The 22799-nt window shown below is 35.2% G+C and overlaps 1 protein-coding gene across 2 annotated transcripts; it reads left to right on the top strand.

The window, feature by feature from the left end:
* Positions 1-15460: 15460 nt before the first annotated feature.
* On the top strand, positions 15461-22205 carry LOC111412203. 2 transcript variants are annotated; one of them, XM_023043018.1, is made up of 10 exons: positions 15461-15756; positions 16402-16538; positions 16625-16756; positions 16830-16940; positions 17891-18172; positions 18506-18705; positions 19684-19969; positions 20337-20447; positions 21085-21276; positions 21671-22205. In XM_023043018.1, the coding sequence occupies exons 1-10, from the start codon at positions 15573-15575 to the stop codon at positions 22010-22012; spliced, it is 1977 nt and encodes a 658-aa protein (XP_022898786.1). In that variant the 5' UTR covers positions 15461-15572; the 3' UTR covers positions 22013-22205. The 2 variants fall into 2 exon arrangements, with proteins under 2 accessions (XP_022898786.1, XP_022898787.1); XM_023043019.1 differs by lacking the exon at positions 16830-16940.
* The last annotated feature ends 594 nt before the right edge of the window (positions 22206-22799 follow it).

Genomic DNA, 22799 nt, shown 5'->3' with positions numbered 1-22799 from the left:
GTAAATTATAGCAATAAGGGTAATATTCACACCAGAATTTTTTTTACCTACACTATATTTTAATTGCAATTAATATATCTAAGATTTTCTTACTTTTTACACTTATATTCTAAACTTCTTCTTCTTCTTTTATTTTTTTATTTTTATCATCAATCTTGTATTAATTTTTACATCTTGTCCGTAGAGACAATTTTCGTCTGTAATATTCGTTGTAAGGGAGAAAAAGCCATATTTATCTCTCGTATTTTAAATAATCGAAATAAATAATTAATACAAAAGTTAAACAAAATATTTGCATCTCTTTTCGATTCACGTTAGCAGAATATTTGGATAAAAATCGTGATTAAAAATAAAATATGTTAATTAATTGAAGGTTAGAAATAACAATGTGATGAGAAAAAAGTCGAGGACATAAAAGAAAAAGTGAGCATATATTAAAAACCTTTCATGTAAATAAAATGTGGTGCAATTATTAAAAATTATTGTGTGAATATTATCCCAAGAATAATATTATCTATTATTTGTAAAGATGCATTATCAGTTGAACCATGTTGTATGTACCTAAAAATTTTACCTACTATACACAAAATAGGGGGTGGGACCCACGGCTTGAATTTTTCAAATACACGAGGGGCCCGAGTGTTTTTTGAGGGGGGGGGACACGATTCAGCAACCCCCTTCGGTACATGTATCTTTTTCCTTATCAGTTATGTGGCAATGAGTCCATTGATTTATTGTTTGGTATCGTTGTAACACGCTTGAATGCATTGACTTGGACCCCACATCCACCTAATTGATAAGGCATCTCTACTAATAAATTTGTTAGACTTACAGCTGTTATCCACTTTTTATTTACACATTTGTGGGACCAATTGTTTGAATTGTAACTTACACTTTCAAATAAACACTAACAATATACAATCTGTATATTTTAATATATTTTTTTCTTGTAGAATTTGTTATAACTAAAGTTATTTATGATTATCAATGTATTTTCCCATAGAATAATGCTTCTGGCACCCGTGTGTTTAGTGACATTAACTCATTAAGTGAAATGCTCAATTAAATGGAAGAATGTGAAACTCAATTAATTATGTCTATTATTTAATATCACTCAAAACTACCTAAATTGGTGTTCTAATAGCCTATGCTCTTTTTTTGTATTGTAAATAAATTTTGAGTCACCTTTAAACGTTGATTAGTGAGCGATAAGTAATGTCAAGGGCCTTGGGGAAAGTAAAGCTAGCTATGGGATTCTTAAATTATGAGCATATATATAAAGTGGTGATGTTCGAGTACGTAGCAGATAAAGAAAACTAAAATTGAGCGTTTTCTTAGTTCATAGTATAATAAGGGTGAACGTATGAACTGCTCATCAACTCGATCACACGCGACTTACTTAACAACAAATTGACTATGCGAGTCACTCGCCAACTTGTCAAATTGAGTGGAAGCAGGCTCGACTTTGGACCAAAGCATCTAGGTAATGACTTAGGGCCTCAACATTTAAGCGACCTTAAAAAAAAACAGCTTTCTTTTTTTGGAAAAAGTAATGTAAAAAAAACAGCTTTCTTTTTTTGGAAAAAGTAATGTTGAAAAAGAGAAAGAATCTCTGACGCCTTTTGAATTGCTCTTTCACAACCATTTGTGGCCGATTGAATTAATCAGAATTCAGGTTAAAAATTAATGAAATCTGAAATGAAGAAGGAAACAAAAGCATGGAGAGTGCTGTGTGCATTCATGAAGATTCAAAGTTTATAGCTATTTTTAGTGAGTTATATAAATTTTAAATTAATTACACAGAGCAGCCCTGCATCTCGACTTTGAGCAGTTACACTAAAATATCAAATGGAAAGAAGAGTGATCAAATTTGTACATAAGAAAAGTTTGGATATGATTTAGAATTCGAAAACTAACCATTCATTTTTCGGCCATGGTGTCCTTTTATAATAAAATACAAATAGATTCACAGTGTATTTAAAAAAGAAATAATATAATGTCCATTGTAAGCATAAGCTATAATGTCCGATGTGGACGCGGCAATATGTCGTAAAATTTTAATTTTGTACGTGTACGACCCGTAACAAGTAATAGTGGACCTAAGAGTCCAAATTGTCGATTCTACAAGGACTATTTTCTAACACTTAATTCAATTTTTCTTTAACTACTATTTGACTACAACAAATTAAAAGTTGTAGGATTTGAGTTTTAATCTAAATTCTAGAAAATAAATAGATGCTCACACGATTGATTGGAAAATCAAATAATGAATAGATGTTATGGCAGAATAACTTCATCTATTGATCACTTTTACATCTCAAATTAAGACTCAATTATAATGTAGTGTTCGGTCAAATTCTCCTATTATATTTAATTTACCCTTCTCGAATTCTCATTGAGCCTATTCAACTAATTAAATTTCATGTCTCTATGCAAATTCAATTTAGTTAGACGAGTTTTTTGTCATAGAAATTCAATTATGACCGCAATAAATGGTATAGATATCTCTACTCGTTATACCAATGTACTAAATTTTACTACATGGTCTAAATCCTAAACTCATATATCTATTCGTAAAGGAATCACACAAATCATCAAATTATTGATCAAATAATTTAATGCATTCAATTCATAGCAAAATCAACACATGAAAAAATTAAAAACTAAGAATCTTGATAAGAGAATATAAAGGATCCCAATTGGTTACATTGTTCGTCCTAACAATAAATTTAACTATTCATAGTGTAAGAAGAAAAAAAATCAATTGTCTTATAATACATCACCAGATTTGTAATAAAGATGTAGAAGAAAAAGTAGAATTCTTGTACTAAGATCTCCTTCCCCTTCCAATCAATGCTTCAAATATTCAATTGCTTTGTGTTATTATCCTTGAATTTCTCTTCTGAATCTCCCTTTTTATTATCTTGCCTCTCAATGCGTGAAGAACCCTTCAAAAGTATGAGAAATATGTATTTATAGGTACTCCCTCCGTTTTGTATAGAAAGTAGGGTTTCATAAATTTTAAAACAACCCAAAAACGCATCCTAAACGACCCTGACGCAGTGCCTAAGCGCTAGGATCTAGTGCCTAAGTGTCGCGTTAATTTAAACGTAGCGCTTAGGCACTAATGGTAGTGCCTGGGCACTATGGTTGCAGCACTGCCTCTCAGGTTCAAATTTCAGTTTTTTTTAAAGTTTCGTAACACCTAGGCGCTACAGGCACTGTCTTTCTGGTCTAATTTCCTTATTTTTAGTCTCTTCATCTGCTTTAGTTCCTCTTTTTGCATCGCCTTTCCTAATCTTCAAAACAACATTAACAAACACATCAAAAGCATTTTATACTCATAAGATCTAGCAAATAATCAAGTTAAAATTGTGCAAAATTCATGAGTGAAACAAACTCATCACAATACCAAATATTGTCACATCCATGGTGGACATTATAATGGATGCCCACCATGGACATTAGATCAAAGCCGTTATTTTATATATTATGCATGAAGCGGCATTGGTTCGTACGTGATACATGGATAAATTTGTCTAAAAAGTTAAGTTCCTAGATAATGTTATTTAATTTAAATGAAACACCCTTAACCAAGAATTATATCATTTTTTTTTCTAGTATAGACTTGATACATTTACAAGTGTTTTTTCCCAAGTGTGTGCACATAGAAGTTCTGTCTTTGATGACATGCTCACTAATATCTAAAAGTTTGACTAATTAGAATATAATATATTAATTTACTTAATTTTTCATAACGTTAGAAGTTAGGACTCTTTCTAGTAGCTTGAGTTTTTAATTATTTAAGAAAATTAGAGGTATATAGTTCACACACACACACACACGAAAACTTAAGGTCTCAATGGGTTAGATATGATTTTTATAGAAAAAAATTGATTTGAATAGTTCGATCACTAATTTTTATGTCAAAATGTAAAAAAGGCTAAATAATATAATAAGTCAAATCTCACGAGTTGTGAGAAATGTTTTATATTTTGTGCAAAGTTTTCATTTAAGTATAAATAGTTGTGTTATTTAAATATTCAAGTATTATTATGATCCTTAAAAAAAATTATGTTTAAGAGTCTCGTAATTAGTTATCTATGGCTTCAAACTTTTAGGGCCTATCGTGAGTGGAAATACGGCAAGTTGGCTTCAACTCCAAAAGGCGAGCTTGTGAAGTGAAATGATAAGATACGGAACTTCTAAATAATTTGTTTGGATAAATATATCATTTTCTTAACACTATAGACAACCATAAGCATAGGGCGAGCATTATCTGTATACGAGTGTTGTTCACTTTTCTATTTTCATTGTTTTTTACTTATAAATGCGATATAGTAAGTACTATTGGCATTTCCAGGTAAATAAAGGAATTAACGAAAGTAAGTTTTAGGAATACTATAATGTAGCCGGTATGTCATGTTGGATGTAAAGCTATTAATAAAACATGTATTCATCTAAACATGTCACTACACCAAAAACGGTCTTTTGCAACGGTAAAAAAATGTTGCCATGCAACGTTCGGACATATGTTGCGGGTTTCGACGTTTCTATAGAGCAGAGAGATACGACAACGTTCAAAATTGTTGTAAAAAACTTTTTGCAATGTTCGTTACACGTTGCCGTTAAAGTTTTAGCAACTTCACTGTGTGTTGCATTGATATTTTCGCAACGTTCCATATGTGTTGCCATTAATGTTTTAGTAATGTTCTATGTGTGTTGCCATTGACGTATTAGCAACGTTCATTGCACGTTACCATTAATGTTTTAGCAACATTTTTGTTCGTTTCCATTGATGTTTTCGTAACATTCTTTGCCCGTTGCCTTGATGTTTTCGCAACATTTGTTGCCTGTTGTCATTTCCTACTATTTATATAAAAAAATCATTTATATCCTCACTTTTTGCAACATTTTTTTACCATTGCCGTATGTCCTTTTTTTTTTTTTTTTTTTTTTGCATTCTTTCTCTCAACAAAAAAAATATATATATTTTCGGGATTGCATAAAATCGATAATAACTTCATTAATCCATACAAAATAAATATAGAACATATCATTTCAATAAATCAAAGAAAATTCTTGATTTGCCTTAATCAAACAAATAAAAATGTCCTGTAAACTATGCAAACAAGATAAATTCACTACTAAAAAATATGGCTTCAGGCACGAATTTTCTGTTCCTAAAACCTTGATATCTGTTTCTATTACCCTTTACCAACAAAATATTTGCAACCACAAATCTTTTGTTAATTTGAGAGTCGCTGATAGTTATCAACGGATTGTGCCGTAGGTAAAGAGTAAATATTTTACCAACGAAAATTCTATTGTTAATTTGTGAATTTTTTACCAACGGAATTTTCGTTGATAAAAATCTTAATCAATACCAACCGACTTTTCGTTGATAAATGTCTACTATTACAATTGGTAAAAATCAATGTTGTAAATAGTCGTATAGATGTGAGGCATGATAAAATAATAATAATAATAAATAAATTATTATTTACTTATTTTTTTATTATTGTTATTATTATTTATTTAATAATTATAATTTTTTAAAAACTTTTAAACAATTGAATTGAAAAGCCAAAATATTGTTTAACCACTTATTAGACCACAAATTTATAGAGGACAACTCCAAAGACTTTCTTGTAAACTTCCGCTGTGGGATAATTGAATTATTTTACCAACGGATAATCCGTTTTTAATTACCAACGGAATATCCGTAGGTGAAAGATTCAAATGTTAAACGGTCATATTAGGCACAGAATATCCGTTGGTAAAGAGATATTATCATTACCAATGGAAAATCGGTTGCTAATTATCGTAGTTGAAAGTGAATTACTTTTATCAACGGATAATCCGTTTTTAATTACCAACGGATTGTTTCCGTTGGTAATATTTGGTACGTCACCTACGGAATATCCGTAGGTGAAAGATTCAAATGTTAAATGGTTACATTAGACACGGAATATTCGTTGGTAAAAGGATATCATTGTTACCAATAGAAAATTCATTGCTGATTATCGTAGTTGAAAGTGAATTACTTTTACCAATAGATAATTCATTTCTAATTACCAATGGATGCAATCCGTTGATAATTTTCCGTAGGTGAAAAGCTGTTTTTTAGTATTGATTTAGAGAGTAGTCACTCCCTATAGAAACCTCAACGAAACATTACATGAGCAATGTTTTACGTTGATTTTTGATTCCAAATGATAGGCTGCAAAATTTTTCTAACGTCGGCCTCTCTTTCTTCACTTGATGTAGTTCTAAGTAAAACTATATAAAAATAGCCTATCAGGGTGATTCGAAGTAAACAAGTTTGTTTTCCATAGGGAACTAAAAAATTACAGTACTGAAAATTTCCAACTCCAGCTATTCCAATCACCTTAGAATCCAGCATTAGAGTCAACAAAAGTTTTCGAAGATGCCAATTTTGATATGCTAACAAGCCATGGCTCGTGGGATGATAAAAAAGACATGCACTCCCGAACTTGCAGTCACCAGGACGTTCTTAATGTTGGCAAATACTTCTACCCTATATAGAGATTAAAGTTGAGCGTAAGGGATATCCTCAAATTTTCTTCAAATTAGAAGAATGTACTTGTAACTTTACAATAGGTCGTAGCATTATTAGCACTTCATACTGAACACAAACTGTTGACCCCAAAAAATATTGTCAACAAATGCCAGATCCACCCGTGCACACATGAGCAAAAGTCCAACACGCTAAGACACGTGGACAGTTTAAAATGAACAGATCGAGGGCGTGGGAGTAACTCAACGGTGCAGGACGAGAGCGTTTGGAATCCGACGGAATGTTCATAGACCGATTGTACAATAATTACCAATCGATATTTGTAAATATGTAAACTCGTATTGTGTTGCAAGGTAATAAGAAAGAGAGAGTTAAGTAAAGTATGATTTCTTGTATTGATTCTTGCATTACTACTTTAATGTTACATAAGGGAAGTATTTATAGTAGTACATGTGAAATAGTGGCCCTTGGATGAGGAGGCACGTGGCCTCATCTCCTTAACCCAAATGTTTAATCCTAGGCATCATTCTTGTTTTGCTAGCCTGTTGTACATTTATTGCTTATGCAGAACCCCCACTCTATTAACAAGACTTAACATTTACACTCATGACAAATGTCCCACCAATCATTCAAACACGATCTTTATGTAGAAGAAGATCTCTTGGGAAAAGTGAATATGGAAGATGCTCCTTTATGGTTCAGAGGCTTTTGCTTCGGCTTCAAGGCTTTGGCCATTCACATAATACTTCCACTTCAGGGCTTTGGCTCCATTTTCATGGTGCTTTCGTATCATGGCCTTAACTACTTTTCACAGTGCTTCGGCATAAGAGCCTTGGCCACTTTCACAGGGCTTCAGTATATGGGCCTCGGCAACTTTCAAAGGGTTTCGGCATAAGGGCCTCTACCACTTTCACAGCACTTTGGTATATGGGCCTCGGCCATACATACCACCTCGGCTGGAGTGCCACGTGGTTCGGCATGAGTAGGCCATAGGCCCCAGTGGGTTGGCCAAGTGTGTCAACACGTAACAATAGTCCCCCAAATTCAAGTATAGTCATTTATCTAATGCGTAAACTTTAATGAAGTAAAGCCAGTGAGTTGGGTAAAACTGGAAAGAATTTTTGAACCCCAAATAATAGTCCCCCAAGTCCAAGTATATATATTTATATCATGGTTGGAGTTAGAAATGTGCTGTTGTGGATGGATGATGAAAAAGCCGAGGTGGTTGAATAAATCAAATCTGCGAGGCTTGTGAAAGCTGAATTGTGATGAAGTCGAGGTGGTTGCGCACTCGAACCTGCAAGGCTCGTTATGGTTGAATTGTGATGAAGAAGTCTAGGTGGTTGAGAAACCGAACCTGTAAGGCTTGTGAAGGCTGAATTGTGATGAAGTCGAGGTGGTTGAGAAATCGAACTTGCGAAGCTTGTTATAGCTGAATTGTGATGAAGAAGCCGAGGTGGTTGAGAAACCGAACCTGTGAGGCTTGTAATGGCTGGATTCTAAGGCTCAAGCTGCTGAGGCACCTGCCATTGAGGCACCTCTACCATTGATTGGGCTTAGCGTAGTTCACTTTTCAATTTATATCAATGTACTAGCCTCAGACCCACCTTTTGTAATCTTGATTAAAGATCAATGTAATCTATCTTCATCATATGTTGTTTTTCTTCCAAGTGCATTGGCCTCATTAAGTAGTTGAACTTAAGAATGACCCAATAACTAACTCAAGTAGTAATTTGAACTTGACATCCTAACTCCAATCACTTGAAGTTATAACTCAAGCCACATGAACAATGGCTCAACTCAGATTGAACTTAAGCAAGTTGTGACGTCCAAGTGAGTTGAAGTACTTAAGTTTGATAACTTTGTAACTTGAATGGATGCTTAAACTGAAAAACCTTTCAATTGAATTGGATTACTTTGGCATTCTAACGGCTTTGGTAGGTCAGTTGAAAAGGTAGAGCTGCGTGGAGCTCGTAGCGATTGAGCGTCGAAAATCAATGTGTAAAGGAGTTCGATCAAAGTGGAGGCTTCTTCATTTGGCGTTCAGCCTCGCCAAAAGAAGGCATGTGGCGTATGCCTCGGAGTTCAAGCGAGGTGACCCAGAGTTGGGATTAGGACCTCTCTTTCGAGGCGTCGACGCTTCCCAACATGGTGGATGGTTCAGTCATGTTGAAACTTCTTCCCTTGGCGTTCAGCCTCGCCAAAGGGAGGCAAATGGCGTGCGCCTTAGAGTTCAAGCGAGGTGGCCCAGAGATCAGAAGCGCTGACGCATCCCAACATGGTGGATGGTTCATCCATATTGAGATTTCTCTCTTTGGCGTTCAGCCTCCCCAAAGGGAGGCAAGCGGTGTGCGCCTCGGAGTTCAAGCGATGTGGCCCAGAGATGGGATCCTGACCTCTCCTCCGAGACACCGACACTTCCCAACATGGTGGATGGTTCATCCATGTTGAGGTTTCTCCCCTTGGCGTTCAGCCTCGCCAAAGGGAGGCAAGTGGCGTGTGCCTCGGAGTTCAAGCGAGGTGGCCAAGAGATGGGATCCTGGCCTCTCTTCTAAGGTGCTGACGTTTTCCAACATGGTGGATGGTTCAGCCATGTTGAGGCTTCTCCTCTTGGCGTTCAGCCTCTCCAAAGGGAGGCAAGTGGCATGCGCCTTGAAGTTCAAGTGAGGTGGCCCAGAGTTGGGAACCTGACCTCTCCTCCAAGGCGTCGACACTTCCCAACATGGTGGATGGTTCATCCATGTTGAGACTTCTCCCCTTGGCGTTCAGCCTCACCAAAGGAGGCAAGTGGCGTGCGCCTCGGAGTTCAAGCGAAGTGGCCCAGAGATGGGATCTTGACCTCTCCTCCGAGGTACCGACGCTTCCAACATGATGGATGGTTCAGCTATGTAGAGGTAAAATAAGCTCTCCGAGGATAAGTAGATGTAACATGGCTGAGGCAGAAGCAAAACTCTGAAAGATAGACAGTTGCTATAATGCAATAACTCGTAGTGAGGCATCTCATGAAGTAGGAAATAAATATCAAGCTGGTGGCTCGTCTCAAACTATCGGAGTCTTATAAGCAGGCCTCAAATAGATGGGGTCTTATAGCTAGATTCGTGATAGTGAAGGGCGAGGGTTTGTCATCTCGCGAAGCCAAGAAAAAGCATCTGACGAGGCAGAGAATAAACATTCCGTGAGCAACTGTCGTACTATCGGAGTCTTATAAGCAGCTTTGGAATAACGAGGTCTTATGGCTGAGCTCAACGATAGTGAGATACGAGGAATAAATATCTCGTGAATTTAGGGATAAATATCTGGAGAAGCAAGGAGTGGACATCCCGCGAATCTCTCAAACTATCGGAGTCTTATAAACAGCCTCGGAGTGACGATATCTTATGGCTAAGCTCGATTGTCAGAGGTGAAGGATAAACATATCATGAAGGGAGTTAGGAAATGCTCATTTTTCAAGGGCTAACACGTCTGACCAGGTGGAAAATAAACATCCTGCTAACAGTTCTCAAACTATTATAATCTTATTTGCTGGGGGCCTATTTTTGCATGGTCTCTTCCCTCTTCTTCAGCCACCTCCCCACTTCAGGGGTTCTTCATTTTAATGGCCTCTTTTTTCAAGGAGGGGGCCTCATCAAGGGCCACTTTATCAACCTCTCTCGTTACTGGGGGCCTATTTATTCATGGGCTCTTCCTTGAGAGAGGGGCCTCATCAAGGATCACTTCAATAGTTTTTCCCCTTTGAGGGAGTCTTCTTTGGCATGACCTCTTTTGTAAAAGAGGGGACCTCATCAAGGGCCGCTTCATCAACCTCTCTTTGCTGGGGGCCTATTTTTGCATGGCCTCTTCCCTAAGAGAGGAGGCCTTATTAAGGGCCTCTTCTTCAGCCGCCTCCCCACTTCAGGGGTTCTTCATTTTAATAGCCTCTTTTTTCAAAGAGGGGGCCTCATCAAGGGCCACTTCATCAACCTCTTTCGTCACTGAGGGCCTATTTATTTATGGGCTCTTCCTTGAGAGAGGGAGCCTCATCAAGGGCCACTTCAATAGTTTCTCCCCTTTGAGGGGGTCTTCTTTGGCATGACCACTTTTGTAAAAGAGGGGGTCTCATCAAGGGCCGCTTCATCAACCTCTTTCTTTACTAAAGGCCTATTTAGGCATGGTCTCTTCCTCGAGAGAATGGGCCTCATTAAGGGCCTTTTCTTTAGTCGCCTCCCATAGTTCTGGGTGGCCACTCTCGTACCACCTCTCCTGTGATGGTGGTGGGACCTGCGGTGCACAGCTAGGACAGCTGCTGGTCCTAGGGGCTATATCTTCTTGTGTGCTCAATTTTTCTCTAGGTTTCGACTCCAAATTTTGTCCAAGTGATGAGGCTTCCTCTTGTTCTTTTTCAAGAACAAATCCTTTTTCAAGGGGATGCTCAAATGTTCCTCTTCAGTAAGCTTCCACCACAAAGTTGTTCGTGGTTATAGTATGCTTTTTCACAGATGGCACCAATCTGTTAACCCTAAAAAATGTTGCCAACAAATGCCGGACCCATCCGCGCACACGTGAGCGAAAGTCCAATACGCTAAGACACGTGAACGGTCTAAAACGGACAGATCGAGGGCGTGGGAGTAGCTCAACGGCCCAGGACGAGAGCGTTCAGAATCCGACAGAATGTTCGTAGACCTATTGTACAATAATTACCAATCGATGTTTGTAAATATGTAAACTCGTATTGTGTTGCAAGGTAATAAGAAAAAGAGAGTTGAGTAAAGTATGATTTCTTGTATTGATTCTTGCATTACTCCTTTAATGTTACATAAGGGAAGTATTTATAGTAGTACATGTGAAATAGTGGCCCTTGGATGAGGAGGCACGTTGTCTCATCTCCTTAACCTAGATGTCTAATCCTAGGCATCATTCTTGACTTGCTAGCCTGCTGCACATTTATTGCTTATGCAGAACCCCCACTCTTTTGACAAGACTTAACATTTACACTCATGACAAACATCCTATCAATCATTCAAACACGATCTTTATGTAGAAGAAGATCTCTTGGGAAAAGTGAATATGGAAGATGCTCCTTTATGGTTCGGAGGCTTCTGCTTCGGCTTCAGGGTTTCGGCCATTCACATAATACTTCCACTTCAGGGCTTCGGCTTCATTTTCATGGTGCTTTCACATCATGGCCTCAATTGCTTTTCACAGTGTTTCGGCATAAGAGCCTCGACCACTTTCACAGGGCTTCGGTATATGGGCCTCGACAACTTTCAAAGGGCTTCGGCATAAGGGCCTCAGCCACTTTCACAAGGCTTCGAAATATGGGCCTTGGCAACTTTCAAAGGGCCTCGGCATAAGGGCCTCGCCACTTTCACAGGGCTTCGGAATATGGGTCTCGACCATACATACCACCTCGACTGGAGTGCCACGTGGTTCGGTATGAGTAGGCCATAGGCCCTAGTGGGTTGGCCAAGTGTGTCAACACGTAACACAAACTATAAATATTGCAGTCTTTTATAATACATCTTACAACCTCAATGTCAAAAGGGATAAGTACCATTTAAAGACCTTAAATAGCCTCATTTTGGACACAAGTCACCTAGGTGTGGATCCTAGATCACACTAATACAAAGGCAAGACAAAATAAAATTAACTATCCGTTTGGTACCCATTTTTTTTTAAAATGCATTTTTCTTTCTTTTCTTTTCAACCACACATTCTTTATTAAAATAATATTACACGTAAATCAAAAAAATTTCCTTATTTTTAAACCACATATTTCTTATCAATTTACTATTCAAAAATACATTTTTAGATTAAAATGTCTCCCAAACACCCTCTAAATGACCATCAAGACCCCTGCCACTTGGTTTGCCAATACAAGGAGGCAGTACCAAGAGTGTCCACACAAGGTTTCAGAATTTTCCACTAGCAGCTTTTAAATTTCGGCACTTACTTCTCTTTAAGTGCCTACCGGCAGCAACTAATTATTCCTTCAGGTTAAAATCTATGAGCATTTTTACACTGTTACCCAAATATACTTCTTGAAGTCTACATGCTAAAACCTAAAATATTTCAAGTAATTGACTTCCTATCTTCCTCGGGCTAGTACACTGAACATATTTGGAAAAGAACTTAATGCCATGTATAAAAAAAAATAAAGAAGGATATATGAATATTCATACAAATAATGCAAGGAGCTGAGAAGAGTTAGAATGACAGTTACTGCTCCTTGGGAGGTCCCAAATAAATGACTATTTAGATCAAGATTTTGAACATAAAGATTCCACTGACCTGTAAAAAGTGGGAATGGGACCTATTATGGGACATACAATGCATTATAGACGTATGATCATTACGCTTCAATCGGGTTATTCTATAATTAGTTTGTTTCTCTTCTATTTCCCATTTGTCTATTTTCTAACTACTTCGGTGGGGCTCGGAGGGAAAAAGCAAGTCTCTTTTCTGGCTGACTTACAATTGGGAGGAGTTAAATCTTGATATAATTTGAAAAAGCAAACAAGAGGTCCAAGGCAATAAAATATGAAAAATATTTGAGGGTTTTTATTCCCCAACATTTTCTTGAGTATCTTTCAACGCATCTGTCGCTTGCATGCAGTTCAACTCAACTTATAAAGATGATAGGAAGTTGTGGATAAATAACTTACACCAGTCACATCCTTTAAATGATAAATATTATATGTTACACACTGCCCAGTAGTAAAAATAATTACTTATAAAACAAAATCACTTATGAAACAAATCTGTGCAGCCATAATCGGCCAGTTCCAAATTATCATTAGATAACCCACATTTGAATGGAATTTCGACTCAGTAGGTTACACAGGTAAAATTTAATCTAATATGCAAAATGTCTTGAGAGAAAAAGTAAAAAATATACTTATGTCCTAACGTTTAATTTTGAAATTTAGTACTTGTTTGATTCTCATTCTTCTAAAAATTCATTTTTTCAAAACTCATTTTCAACCACACATTTTTGAATAAAATAATATTACACGCAAATCCAAAATATTTCTTTAATTTTTAACCACACATTCTCTATCAATCTACTATTTAAAATGCATTATTTCCTCCAAAATGGGGATCAGACAAGGGCTTAATCTAACTTGCTTATTTATTTATGCTAGACATTGGTGGGACTAACTTTACGAGATGTAGATTTGTAGTACATAAGGACACAAAAAAGAATCGATTTAAGAGATGTACATTTGACTAAGTTTAAAATGCTTACTTATAAATAATTAAAGATACACAAATGATTTTCAAAATAAAAAATTACTCGTTTTGTTTGTAAAATAAATTTTTTTTTACCTTAAAAGGTTTAAATAAAAAAGTACATTATCTAAACACTTTTAGAAATAAAAAATTACATACTAATCGTGTTAGTCATATTAATTCATAGCATATTTATTTTAAATTAAAAATCAAAGTTACATTGAAAATAGATATAGAAGTCAAAAACCTTAAAACAAAAGTTTTCTTCTTCTTTTGAATGAGATTAAAACAAATGAAGGAATAAAAAATTTCCCTTTAAATGTATCGAGATAAAAATCTTTTATTTTTTGTATATATTTATATCTAATAAGTAATTGAATTACCATCAATTTTTATGCTTATACAAAGATAAACATGCAATAATAATAAAATATCCAATACTATATTAATTTTTTTAGAACACATATTAATTTTTATTAATACTTAAAATTTGGTTTTAGTTAAAAATGTGTAATTAAGATACAAAGCTCGTATTTAGTGGGGTGGATACAAATATGGGAAGGGTGAGTAACTCTTAATTATTATGCGTAATTAGTAAGATTTTTAAGATTAATGGATAATTTCTGTCATCTTCGATTCTTTCCCTCCAAATTGTTGATCACACTTGAGCAATTTTTTCTTTTCAATTTATTATCCTTTGTATTTAAATAGTTATATTATCTAATATTAATTAAACGTGCAACTTATAATCTTTCAATGAAAATGTTGACAATATTATATAAGGACAAAATGGTAAATTGAACGTTTCTTATCTATCTCCTCATTTTATCTTTATATATATTGTAATTATAATATAATTATATAAGTAGATGAATGTTGGTTTCAAGTGAAGTTTACTTATATAAATATTAACTAATATAATATAATATATATACACACACGTATATATAAAATAATATTATAAATATATTAAAGGTAGCATTAATAATAGATTAATTATAATTTAACTTCATGCAGTCTCCTTTTAAGTATAGAGTTCATTTTTCATATTGGAGTACTCATAATTCTATTTTAATTAAATTAAGGTTAATCACTTAAAATCGAAACTCGTCTACATAATTATATTAAAACTACAAAAAAAATTCTTTTATATTGTAATTAATCTACCATTATGTTAATGCAACCTTTAATATATCATATTATAATTATAATAATATTACATCTACATATATGTGAGCTTTGATTTTAGTAGTAAACTTAATTTGAATAATGTAATTTAAGTAATTAAATTTAATTAGATTAATGTAAAATTCTAAATACTCCAATATAAAGAGCATACACTTACATGGATATTAAATGAAGTTTAAAACCCTTCAGGCATATAAGGACAAATGTGAGGTATACTCAACCTTGTTGACAGTCGCTCTGTGAGGGTTCGATTCCTGAAACATGGGTTGTGATTCTTTGGAGGCACCAGTGTACATGCAGCTCTTATTCCCTGTCCTGCAAGGGTATATCCCGCGATTAACCTCTCTCACAATGCTTCAGGGATGGGGCGGTGGGGGCCCTTAAGATTGAGGTTCAACCTTTTTTTTTTTTTTCTTTTTCAAATGAAGTTTAAATTATATTTAATGGTCCTATATTAAATATATAAGAATAAAATTAATGTTCCACAATATTAAAAGTTAAAGAATGGGGAAACGCAAGAATACTTCAATGGATAATTAGCCAAAAACGCGAGAATGCTTAGCTGAATTTATCACCAGGTATTTTACAGGCGACCGATTTAAGTATCTTATTTCTGTGACCAAACGTAAAAACAATGCAGGGCTCTTCGATTCTCCGTTGTTCTTCAAGCTCGCTCCCACTCTCAGCTCCTTACAGATATACACACCTCTCAAAAAAACATCACGTGAATTCTATTGCTATTTCTTCATTTCCCAGTAAATTGGTGTCTTCTTCTTTGCATATATACCAGTCTACGCGCTCTGCTCTTCGCTCTACTGGTAGTAATTTTACCTACAAATTGTCGCCTTTTTGTCCTTTTTTTTGGTTATTTTTCTATGGGCATGTTTGATTTTATACATTCTCAAATGGGTGGGTGTTAGATTTTGTTTTGTTTGCTGATTGAGGGGAGGGAACTCTTGGGAATCAGGTGTAGTAAGGAGTTTGTGGGAATTAGCTATGCTGTTGTTATAGTTTCCAGTCCTTTTGCAGGTATTAAAAGGTGCAATATGATTGTAAAATTCTTTTTTGTCTTCACAAATATCCGTTGTTGTTTTGGGGCTTCTTATATCTGAGATTGTATTATTTGACATCATATTATATAGATATTTATGCCTATTTTATCTTATTCTTTTTTTAATTTAAACTTCTGGTTAGGATTAGTAATATCCACATTGCTATTAATAATTCCATTATTTGTGTGATATAAACAGGTCATATTAAGTGTGTAAGCTGTCTGTTCATTCACTATAAAAGTTGTGCTTTATAAGTTGTAAGAAATGGAGATCTTGCCAATAGTATTGATATAGAATAAATTCTCTGGAAAATCAATGTAGAGTCCTTGTTCATGTGAATTTTTTTAACTATGTTTAATTTACACCACGAAGCTGATATTCGTGTTTTTCACTTGCTGATTCCAAATCCAGCCACGCAAGAGACTGTTGAAACCAGTTCTTCTGATTCAGAATTTGTGGAGGTTGGTTACATTTCTAGTGTTCACGGGCTTCAAGGAGAGGTTCGTGTGAAGCCTAGCACTGATTTTCCCAATCTACGCTTTTCCAAGGTAGAAAAACAACCGAGAAGTCATTTAATAGTTTAGTAAATGTTTATGGTTCATGATCTCTAAAGGGAGGTTGTTATTCTTTCTAGCGAGGTAGACGATGGTTGAGGCAGCAAGTTTCAGGAAATGAGTCCCTTCAAGAAATTGAACTGGTGGAGGGACGTGGACACCCGGGACAAAGTTGGATATTAAAATTCAATGAAATTGACACAGTGGAACAGGTGATTTAACGCAGAGTATAATTCTAATGGTAGATTCAATCATGATAATGGTTTATTTTATTTATTAATTCAGGCACAGAAACTCGTAGGGTCAACTATGTTGGTAACAAAAGACGATAGACCTGTCTTGGAGGAAGGCGAGTTCTACACACATGACCTTATTGGAATGACAGTTGTTCTTAAGGTTTGGGTTTCCAAATGTCTTTGTTGTGCTAATACGGTTAATTAATTTGAAAGAAAAATATATTATTTGTTTGATATTACTGTTCAGAATTCTATCCATTATATGGTACATTGAAAGGATTTCACAGCATATTTTGTTAGATTCTAAAGAAATTATGAAACAACTACATATATTGTTGGAGTCTGACCTCCCCCTTCATTGAAATAAATACTTTTAGATCACTGTGCCTACTTTAAACGCTAAGGTCGTACGCATTAGTTGCTAGATCGGATCGGACAAACGATCGCCTTAATTTGCAAAGACAAAATTATGCATAATCATTGCCACTCTGTCACACCTTTTTATCAACCACTCTAAAAATGACACTTGGCAGTCTTGACGTCAGTACTTCTTTTTTAACCAATCATCTACAAGTAATTATTACTTGATATCATGCCATCATAACATAGCTGAAACCTATGTGTAATGATAATCAGACGAGGCCGGTCATAGTAACCAATCAAAACAACAAAAAATCTGGATAAGTGGCATGCATTTCTGGGACGGCACTATAGCTGAAGTGACATGAGCCATCCAAGCAGTATGGTCTTCCTTCCTATAAATAGGAGTTAAGGGTCCCCTCCTAGGGCTGAGCTAAGACTCAATTGAAATCGACATTTTATTTCCAGCACTACTTTCACTTTATGCAAATTATGTACTTTGCTCTAATTCTATTGGCAATAGACGTCCTTTTTCTCTAAAAGTTGATCTAAAAATCATCTCTCATTTTTAGCTATCAACATGTATAATCCTTAGTTTGATCAGACTGTCGTCTTCAGAGGTTATGCATTGTTACTGTTACAATCAGTTTTAGTATCATTATCAGTATGATCATATAATATTATTGCTTTTGATTAAGGTTCAGTTACCTTCTTCTTTTCATAATAACAGATATTTTTCAACTGTCTTAGGAAACTTGTGAACCTGTGGGAACCGTTGTCGAAGTTTTTAACAGTGGAGCAAGTGATCTTCTACGTGTTAGGCTTCATTCCATGAATAATATACCTAACCAAACTGGAAAGTCTAAAGTTGAGGCAGGTGCTTCTGGTCCTTTGGTGTGGGTACCATTTGTTGAAGCAATTGTTCCAAATGTTGATATGGAGAAAAGGGAAATGTTGGTTACTCCTCCTAAGGGTCTTCTAGAGTTAAATATTCGCCATGATGAGAGGTCCAAGAAAGAAAGACGCGAGCTTGTAAGGCATACTCTAGTGTTGTGCTATTTGCGGGTTAAAAACCTGAATTGTCCACAAACTTTACACCTTGGGCAAAAAAATCCTCGAATTTTATATTTGTTAGTCCCTTTAAAGTCGAGGGACAAATGAAGTCCATTTATAGTTTTGAGGATATTTTTGGCACATGGTGTTTGGGGGCCATTCAGGTTTTTTACTGGGTATTTGCTTATATTGGTTCTTGTAGTTTGCTGTTTAACATGTTTCGTCAAATCTATATATTTTTACATAATTTTGTTATTCATGATCTGTAAATTTAGCATGCTTACTGCTGACAATATCTGTTTTCCACTATAGGAATGGAAAGAAAGAAAAAAGTTCCAAAGACGCCTCATAGCAGCCAAAAAGAAACTCTGTGAGATGGAGCAGCAACACGTATTTCATGGGTTTAGATATGGAGAGAAAGACCAGAGGAACTTGCTTGCGAATCAGATAGTAACTGTAAATTCAAAGCTGCTTCGACAGGCTATGCAAAATATTGAGACCCCCTCTACAAGGTAAACTTCCTTGTCTGTTATTTATAGGTATGAAAATGCATCAAATTTAATGTGTTTATTTTGGATTGTCATATATATATACATTAACATGGTCCTTTCCAAAATGAAGATAGGAAACAATTACATGCTAAGCAAGACATTTGGTGTTCTCACATTCTTTTATGAACTGGCCATGGACAATACTACTTCGAAGACTAGCAGATTCATCACTTCAGTTTAGAGACTATTAGGCATCTGTTCCTCTTGATTGTGAAGTAGATTTTGTATCCTGTCCACATTATTATGCAATTGCAGTGGCAATTATCTTAAAAACACTTTTGTGCGTGTAATCTTGAAGTGATGAGACTTTATATCATATGGATCTGTCATGAAAGAAAAATGTTAATGTTAATGTCATTGCTCTTGAAAACATTTGTCATATAAATTGTTTCTAGAGATGAAATTTTTTCGATTTATTGCTATTATTTGGTTGAGGTAATAAAATATTTTCCAGCGGATTGGTGGAGCGGACAGTGGGAGCAGTGTGTGAAGGCATTCAATGTTGTAGTGGTGCACATAAGAGTTGCTGGTGTTATTGCGAAATGTCCTACGCAATCAAGCTTTAGTCATTCCTGAGATGTCCTAAGTCAAATGTTTTATAAGAATTTTAGGTTATCCAAATGCCAGAAATATGCAATCTTTCCTGGAAAATATTTTACTTTTAATGAAAAGGAGCCTCAAATGTAAGTTTATTTATTTTGTTGCCGCAATTTTAGTTTGTAAATGTCATAAATATGCAAATATATCTGGAAGATATTTTTACTTTCAAACAAAAGGAGCCTTAAATGCAAGCTTGCTTATTATGTTGCAATTTCTGCATCTATTTAGTTTTGTATGCGCCATTTTTTCATATATCAATAAAAATATTCTTTTGAAGAATATGAAACAGAACTTCGGTAAAGATGCATTGATTTCTCGTATTCTTGACTTATGACACAGGCAGAATCTGCTAGAGATTTTGAATGCAGTACCAATGAGAAACACAATAAAAGTATCTGCTAACTCTGTTTCTGCTGGGAGCTGGGAGCAGTCTGACCTATATTCCAAACTGCTAAGGAAGGGTCACCACCTGACATCTCAGGGAAAGATTGCCACAGTATTAGTTTTGAAGGAAAGCATAGAGATTGAAAGGAGTTCTAATCTTAGTCTGGTTAATTCTGAAAGAGACAAGAATGCATGTCTGCTTGTAAAGACGTTACTATATGATGACCAGAGATTTATAAAGGTGATCTTTTGACATGATCTGTCATAATATGTGGTGCTCAGGAAAAAAAATCAGAATTCTATATTCTAAATAAAATGTTCATATTCAAAGAAATTTCTTCTTATTTTTTTGATCACCCGTATTTCAACTTGAATAACTTGCTTAGGATTTTAATATCTTTGTAGTAATTTTAAGGCATTATTTACTCGGACCTTGAGATTTAGTTCTATCCAAGACAGTATTGTGATGCTTTCTCCCTGCACAGAAGTATCAAAAGAAAACTTCTAACTCCAGATTCCAGTTTATTTTAGTGTTACAAAATATGATTTCCTTGGTAGTCAATTGTGGGATCTGCATATAACCTGAATTACTGGGTTTCTTATTGCAGATAGAAGATAGATCATCCGTGCCTCTGATATTGGTCTGTCCTGCTCATTCAGTTGGTTCTCTGCAGGAACTATTCTTAGTAAACGACAACTTTTCTTTTGATTCTGAGAAGGTTAGACGCACACTTCATCGATATATATGGATAGAATTAGGTTGTACACCTGCATGAACTTGTATCATGGTTATGAAGTGATCTCTTCAAGATTTTGTTGAGATTTCCTTGGAAAAACCAGAGTGAAATGAAGTTTTCTCAAACTGAGGGAAGTTAACTACACACTTTAGATTGAATTTCAAAATGGTGTAAAGTGGTTCCTGAACTTGGTTTTTGTCTTGGAAACTAAGTGCTTGTTTGATAGAACTTTGCTAAAATTTTATCAATTTTTCAATTGTTCAAACTTCAATTTTTAACAACACAATTTCAAGGAACCTGCAATTTTTATCACCTTTTCAACCATAAATTTCATCAAATTTTATAAAAAATACGCCAGAAAGTTTATCAAAAGCTTTTTAACACAGGCCCTAAATTTTTCAGATTCTTAGACACTGGCAACTCTGTGGCACTTCTGCTTCTCAAGTGTCCACTGGCTGTCGAAATATTTACCTGCTTGTCATTGATTTCCTTTCTGTGCATTTTAAGGATTACTAAATCTCACTAGATTGACAAGGTGTAATTTAATTTATACATGTCATGTAATCTCTAGTCAACATGCATGCTGTTCTTGTTCGTTTAAGGAGTCGAATTTCTATAGGTCTGGTTTTTGGAAGAAGAGAAGCTTCCAGTTGTCAGTAACTCACTTGAAGGGGTTAACAGTCATAAGATATTGATGGAGTCACCATGGGAGTTCCTCCAGACGCCTGTTGGATCTGGAGGCATTATCAGTTCACTTGCCACACAGAACTTGATGGAGCATCTTGCTGAAATAGGCGTGGAGTATATCAAGGTGAGACACTTTGCTAAATTATTTTGCATATTTGCTTTGCAACTTTAGGTTTTCGTATGGAAAATTAAATTTAAAACAAGTCCGCCTCGAGCTTTTTGGTACATTTTATCACTTTGCCTTCCATTAGCAGTAGATCAGTAGAAGACATTGGTGGCATGTTTAGTAGGGTGGATTGGATATAGTTAGACAGTATTAGAGGACAAAAAGAAGTTAAGATCTTCTTCATCGTACCAACCAAACATACACTGGGTGTCCATGTAAACTTCATTTACACCAATATTAGGCCATTTTAGGTCTTAAGCGGGTAGACTTCATTTTTTAATTATTATTTTGGTTATACTTCTACTACAGAGTACGGCTAATGATGTGTTCTTTGCATGGCGTTTTCTTGCAGGTTTGCAGTATCAATAAAAATTATGAAAATAGTCATACACTTCTTGGCCTTGTTGATTCGTGCAGAGCGAATGTTGGAATTCGAGTCTTCAAGGATATCACGTTAGAGGAAGATTTCGACCTGATATTCTCCGTAAATTTCATGAAGAGATTGGTGAAGCAGATAGATAAGCTTCAGTTTGATGCTGTTCTTAGCTTAAATTCACATGTGGAGAAGGTTGAAAAGGATTGGATTGATGTTATACCCTCCACCCCCAACTCTTATGAGTTCCAAAGTTCAATTTACAGTTGCTTGGATGCCTGTCCTCTTAATAAGGTCTGTGTATTAGATGCTGCAGAGTAAATGTAGAAACTGATGTATATTACAATAGCATCAAAAGCATATAGAAGAAGAATCTTGTACAGATTGCACATTCTTGGTCCATACATCCTACAGGCTACTCTTTACTAACCATACTGTGAGTTACATTTGCAAATAAAATGATTCCTTTGTGAATGCTGGTAGGCTGTATTGGACTTAGCCCCTGTTTGTCACCCATTGTTTGGAAATTAAAGAGTTTTTATCAGTATTTTTTTTAAGAATGTATGGTTAAAAAGTAAGAAAACTTTATTGGTTTGGGTGTAAAATATTTTATTGTGTAAATATGTGGTGGAGAATGATACTATAGCAAATAATTTAAAATTTTAAAGGGTGACAAGCAGGACCTTAGTTTAGGTGTTTCTTTTATGCGGTGTGGGCCCGGCTGTATGGCCGTCTTCCTCATGGACATGTCGAGCCAGCCCAATGGGCCTAAAAATTAAGTGTGGATTTTCAATGGAGTCACTTTTATGCAAGCAATGGCATTTTGAACCGTATTTTTTCAATACATGCTTAGCCTCTGTTTGAGTCTCATTTTTTAAAAACAAAAAAATAATAATAATAAAAAAAATAAAAAAAAAATTATATATATATATATATATATATACACTTTTTAAAATAGTGATTTGATATCATTTCAACAACACATTTTTCAATAAAATAATATTACACGTAAATTCAAAATTTTTGTTTATTTTTTAACTACACATTCTCTATCAATATACCATTTAAAAATGCATTTTAATGAAAAGAATGAGGCACAAACAATGGC

The sequence above is a fragment of the Olea europaea genome, chromosome 16, assembly GCF_002742605.1.
Source record: "Olea europaea var. sylvestris chromosome 16, O_europaea_v1, whole genome shotgun sequence".
In the NCBI taxonomy this organism is placed as follows: domain Eukaryota; kingdom Viridiplantae; phylum Streptophyta; class Magnoliopsida; order Lamiales; family Oleaceae; genus Olea; species Olea europaea.
Note: the sequence above shows the minus strand (reverse complement) of the source record. Positions and strands in the feature narration are given on the sequence as shown.

Excerpts from the sequence above, each read along its gene's own strand:
- LOC111412203 (XM_023043018.1), top strand. The coding sequence starts at position 15,573 with ATGCAGGGCTCTTCGATTCTCCGTTGTTCTTCAAGCTCGCTCCCACTC. Across the intron at positions 16,941-17,890 it reads GAATGACAGTTGTTCTTAAG|GAAACTTGTGAACCTGTGGG; the intron begins GTTTGGGTTTCC and ends CAACTGTCTTAG. Across the intron at positions 20,448-21,084 it reads TTTCTTTTGATTCTGAGAAG|GTCTGGTTTTTGGAAGAAGA; the intron begins GTTAGACGCACA and ends GAATTTCTATAG.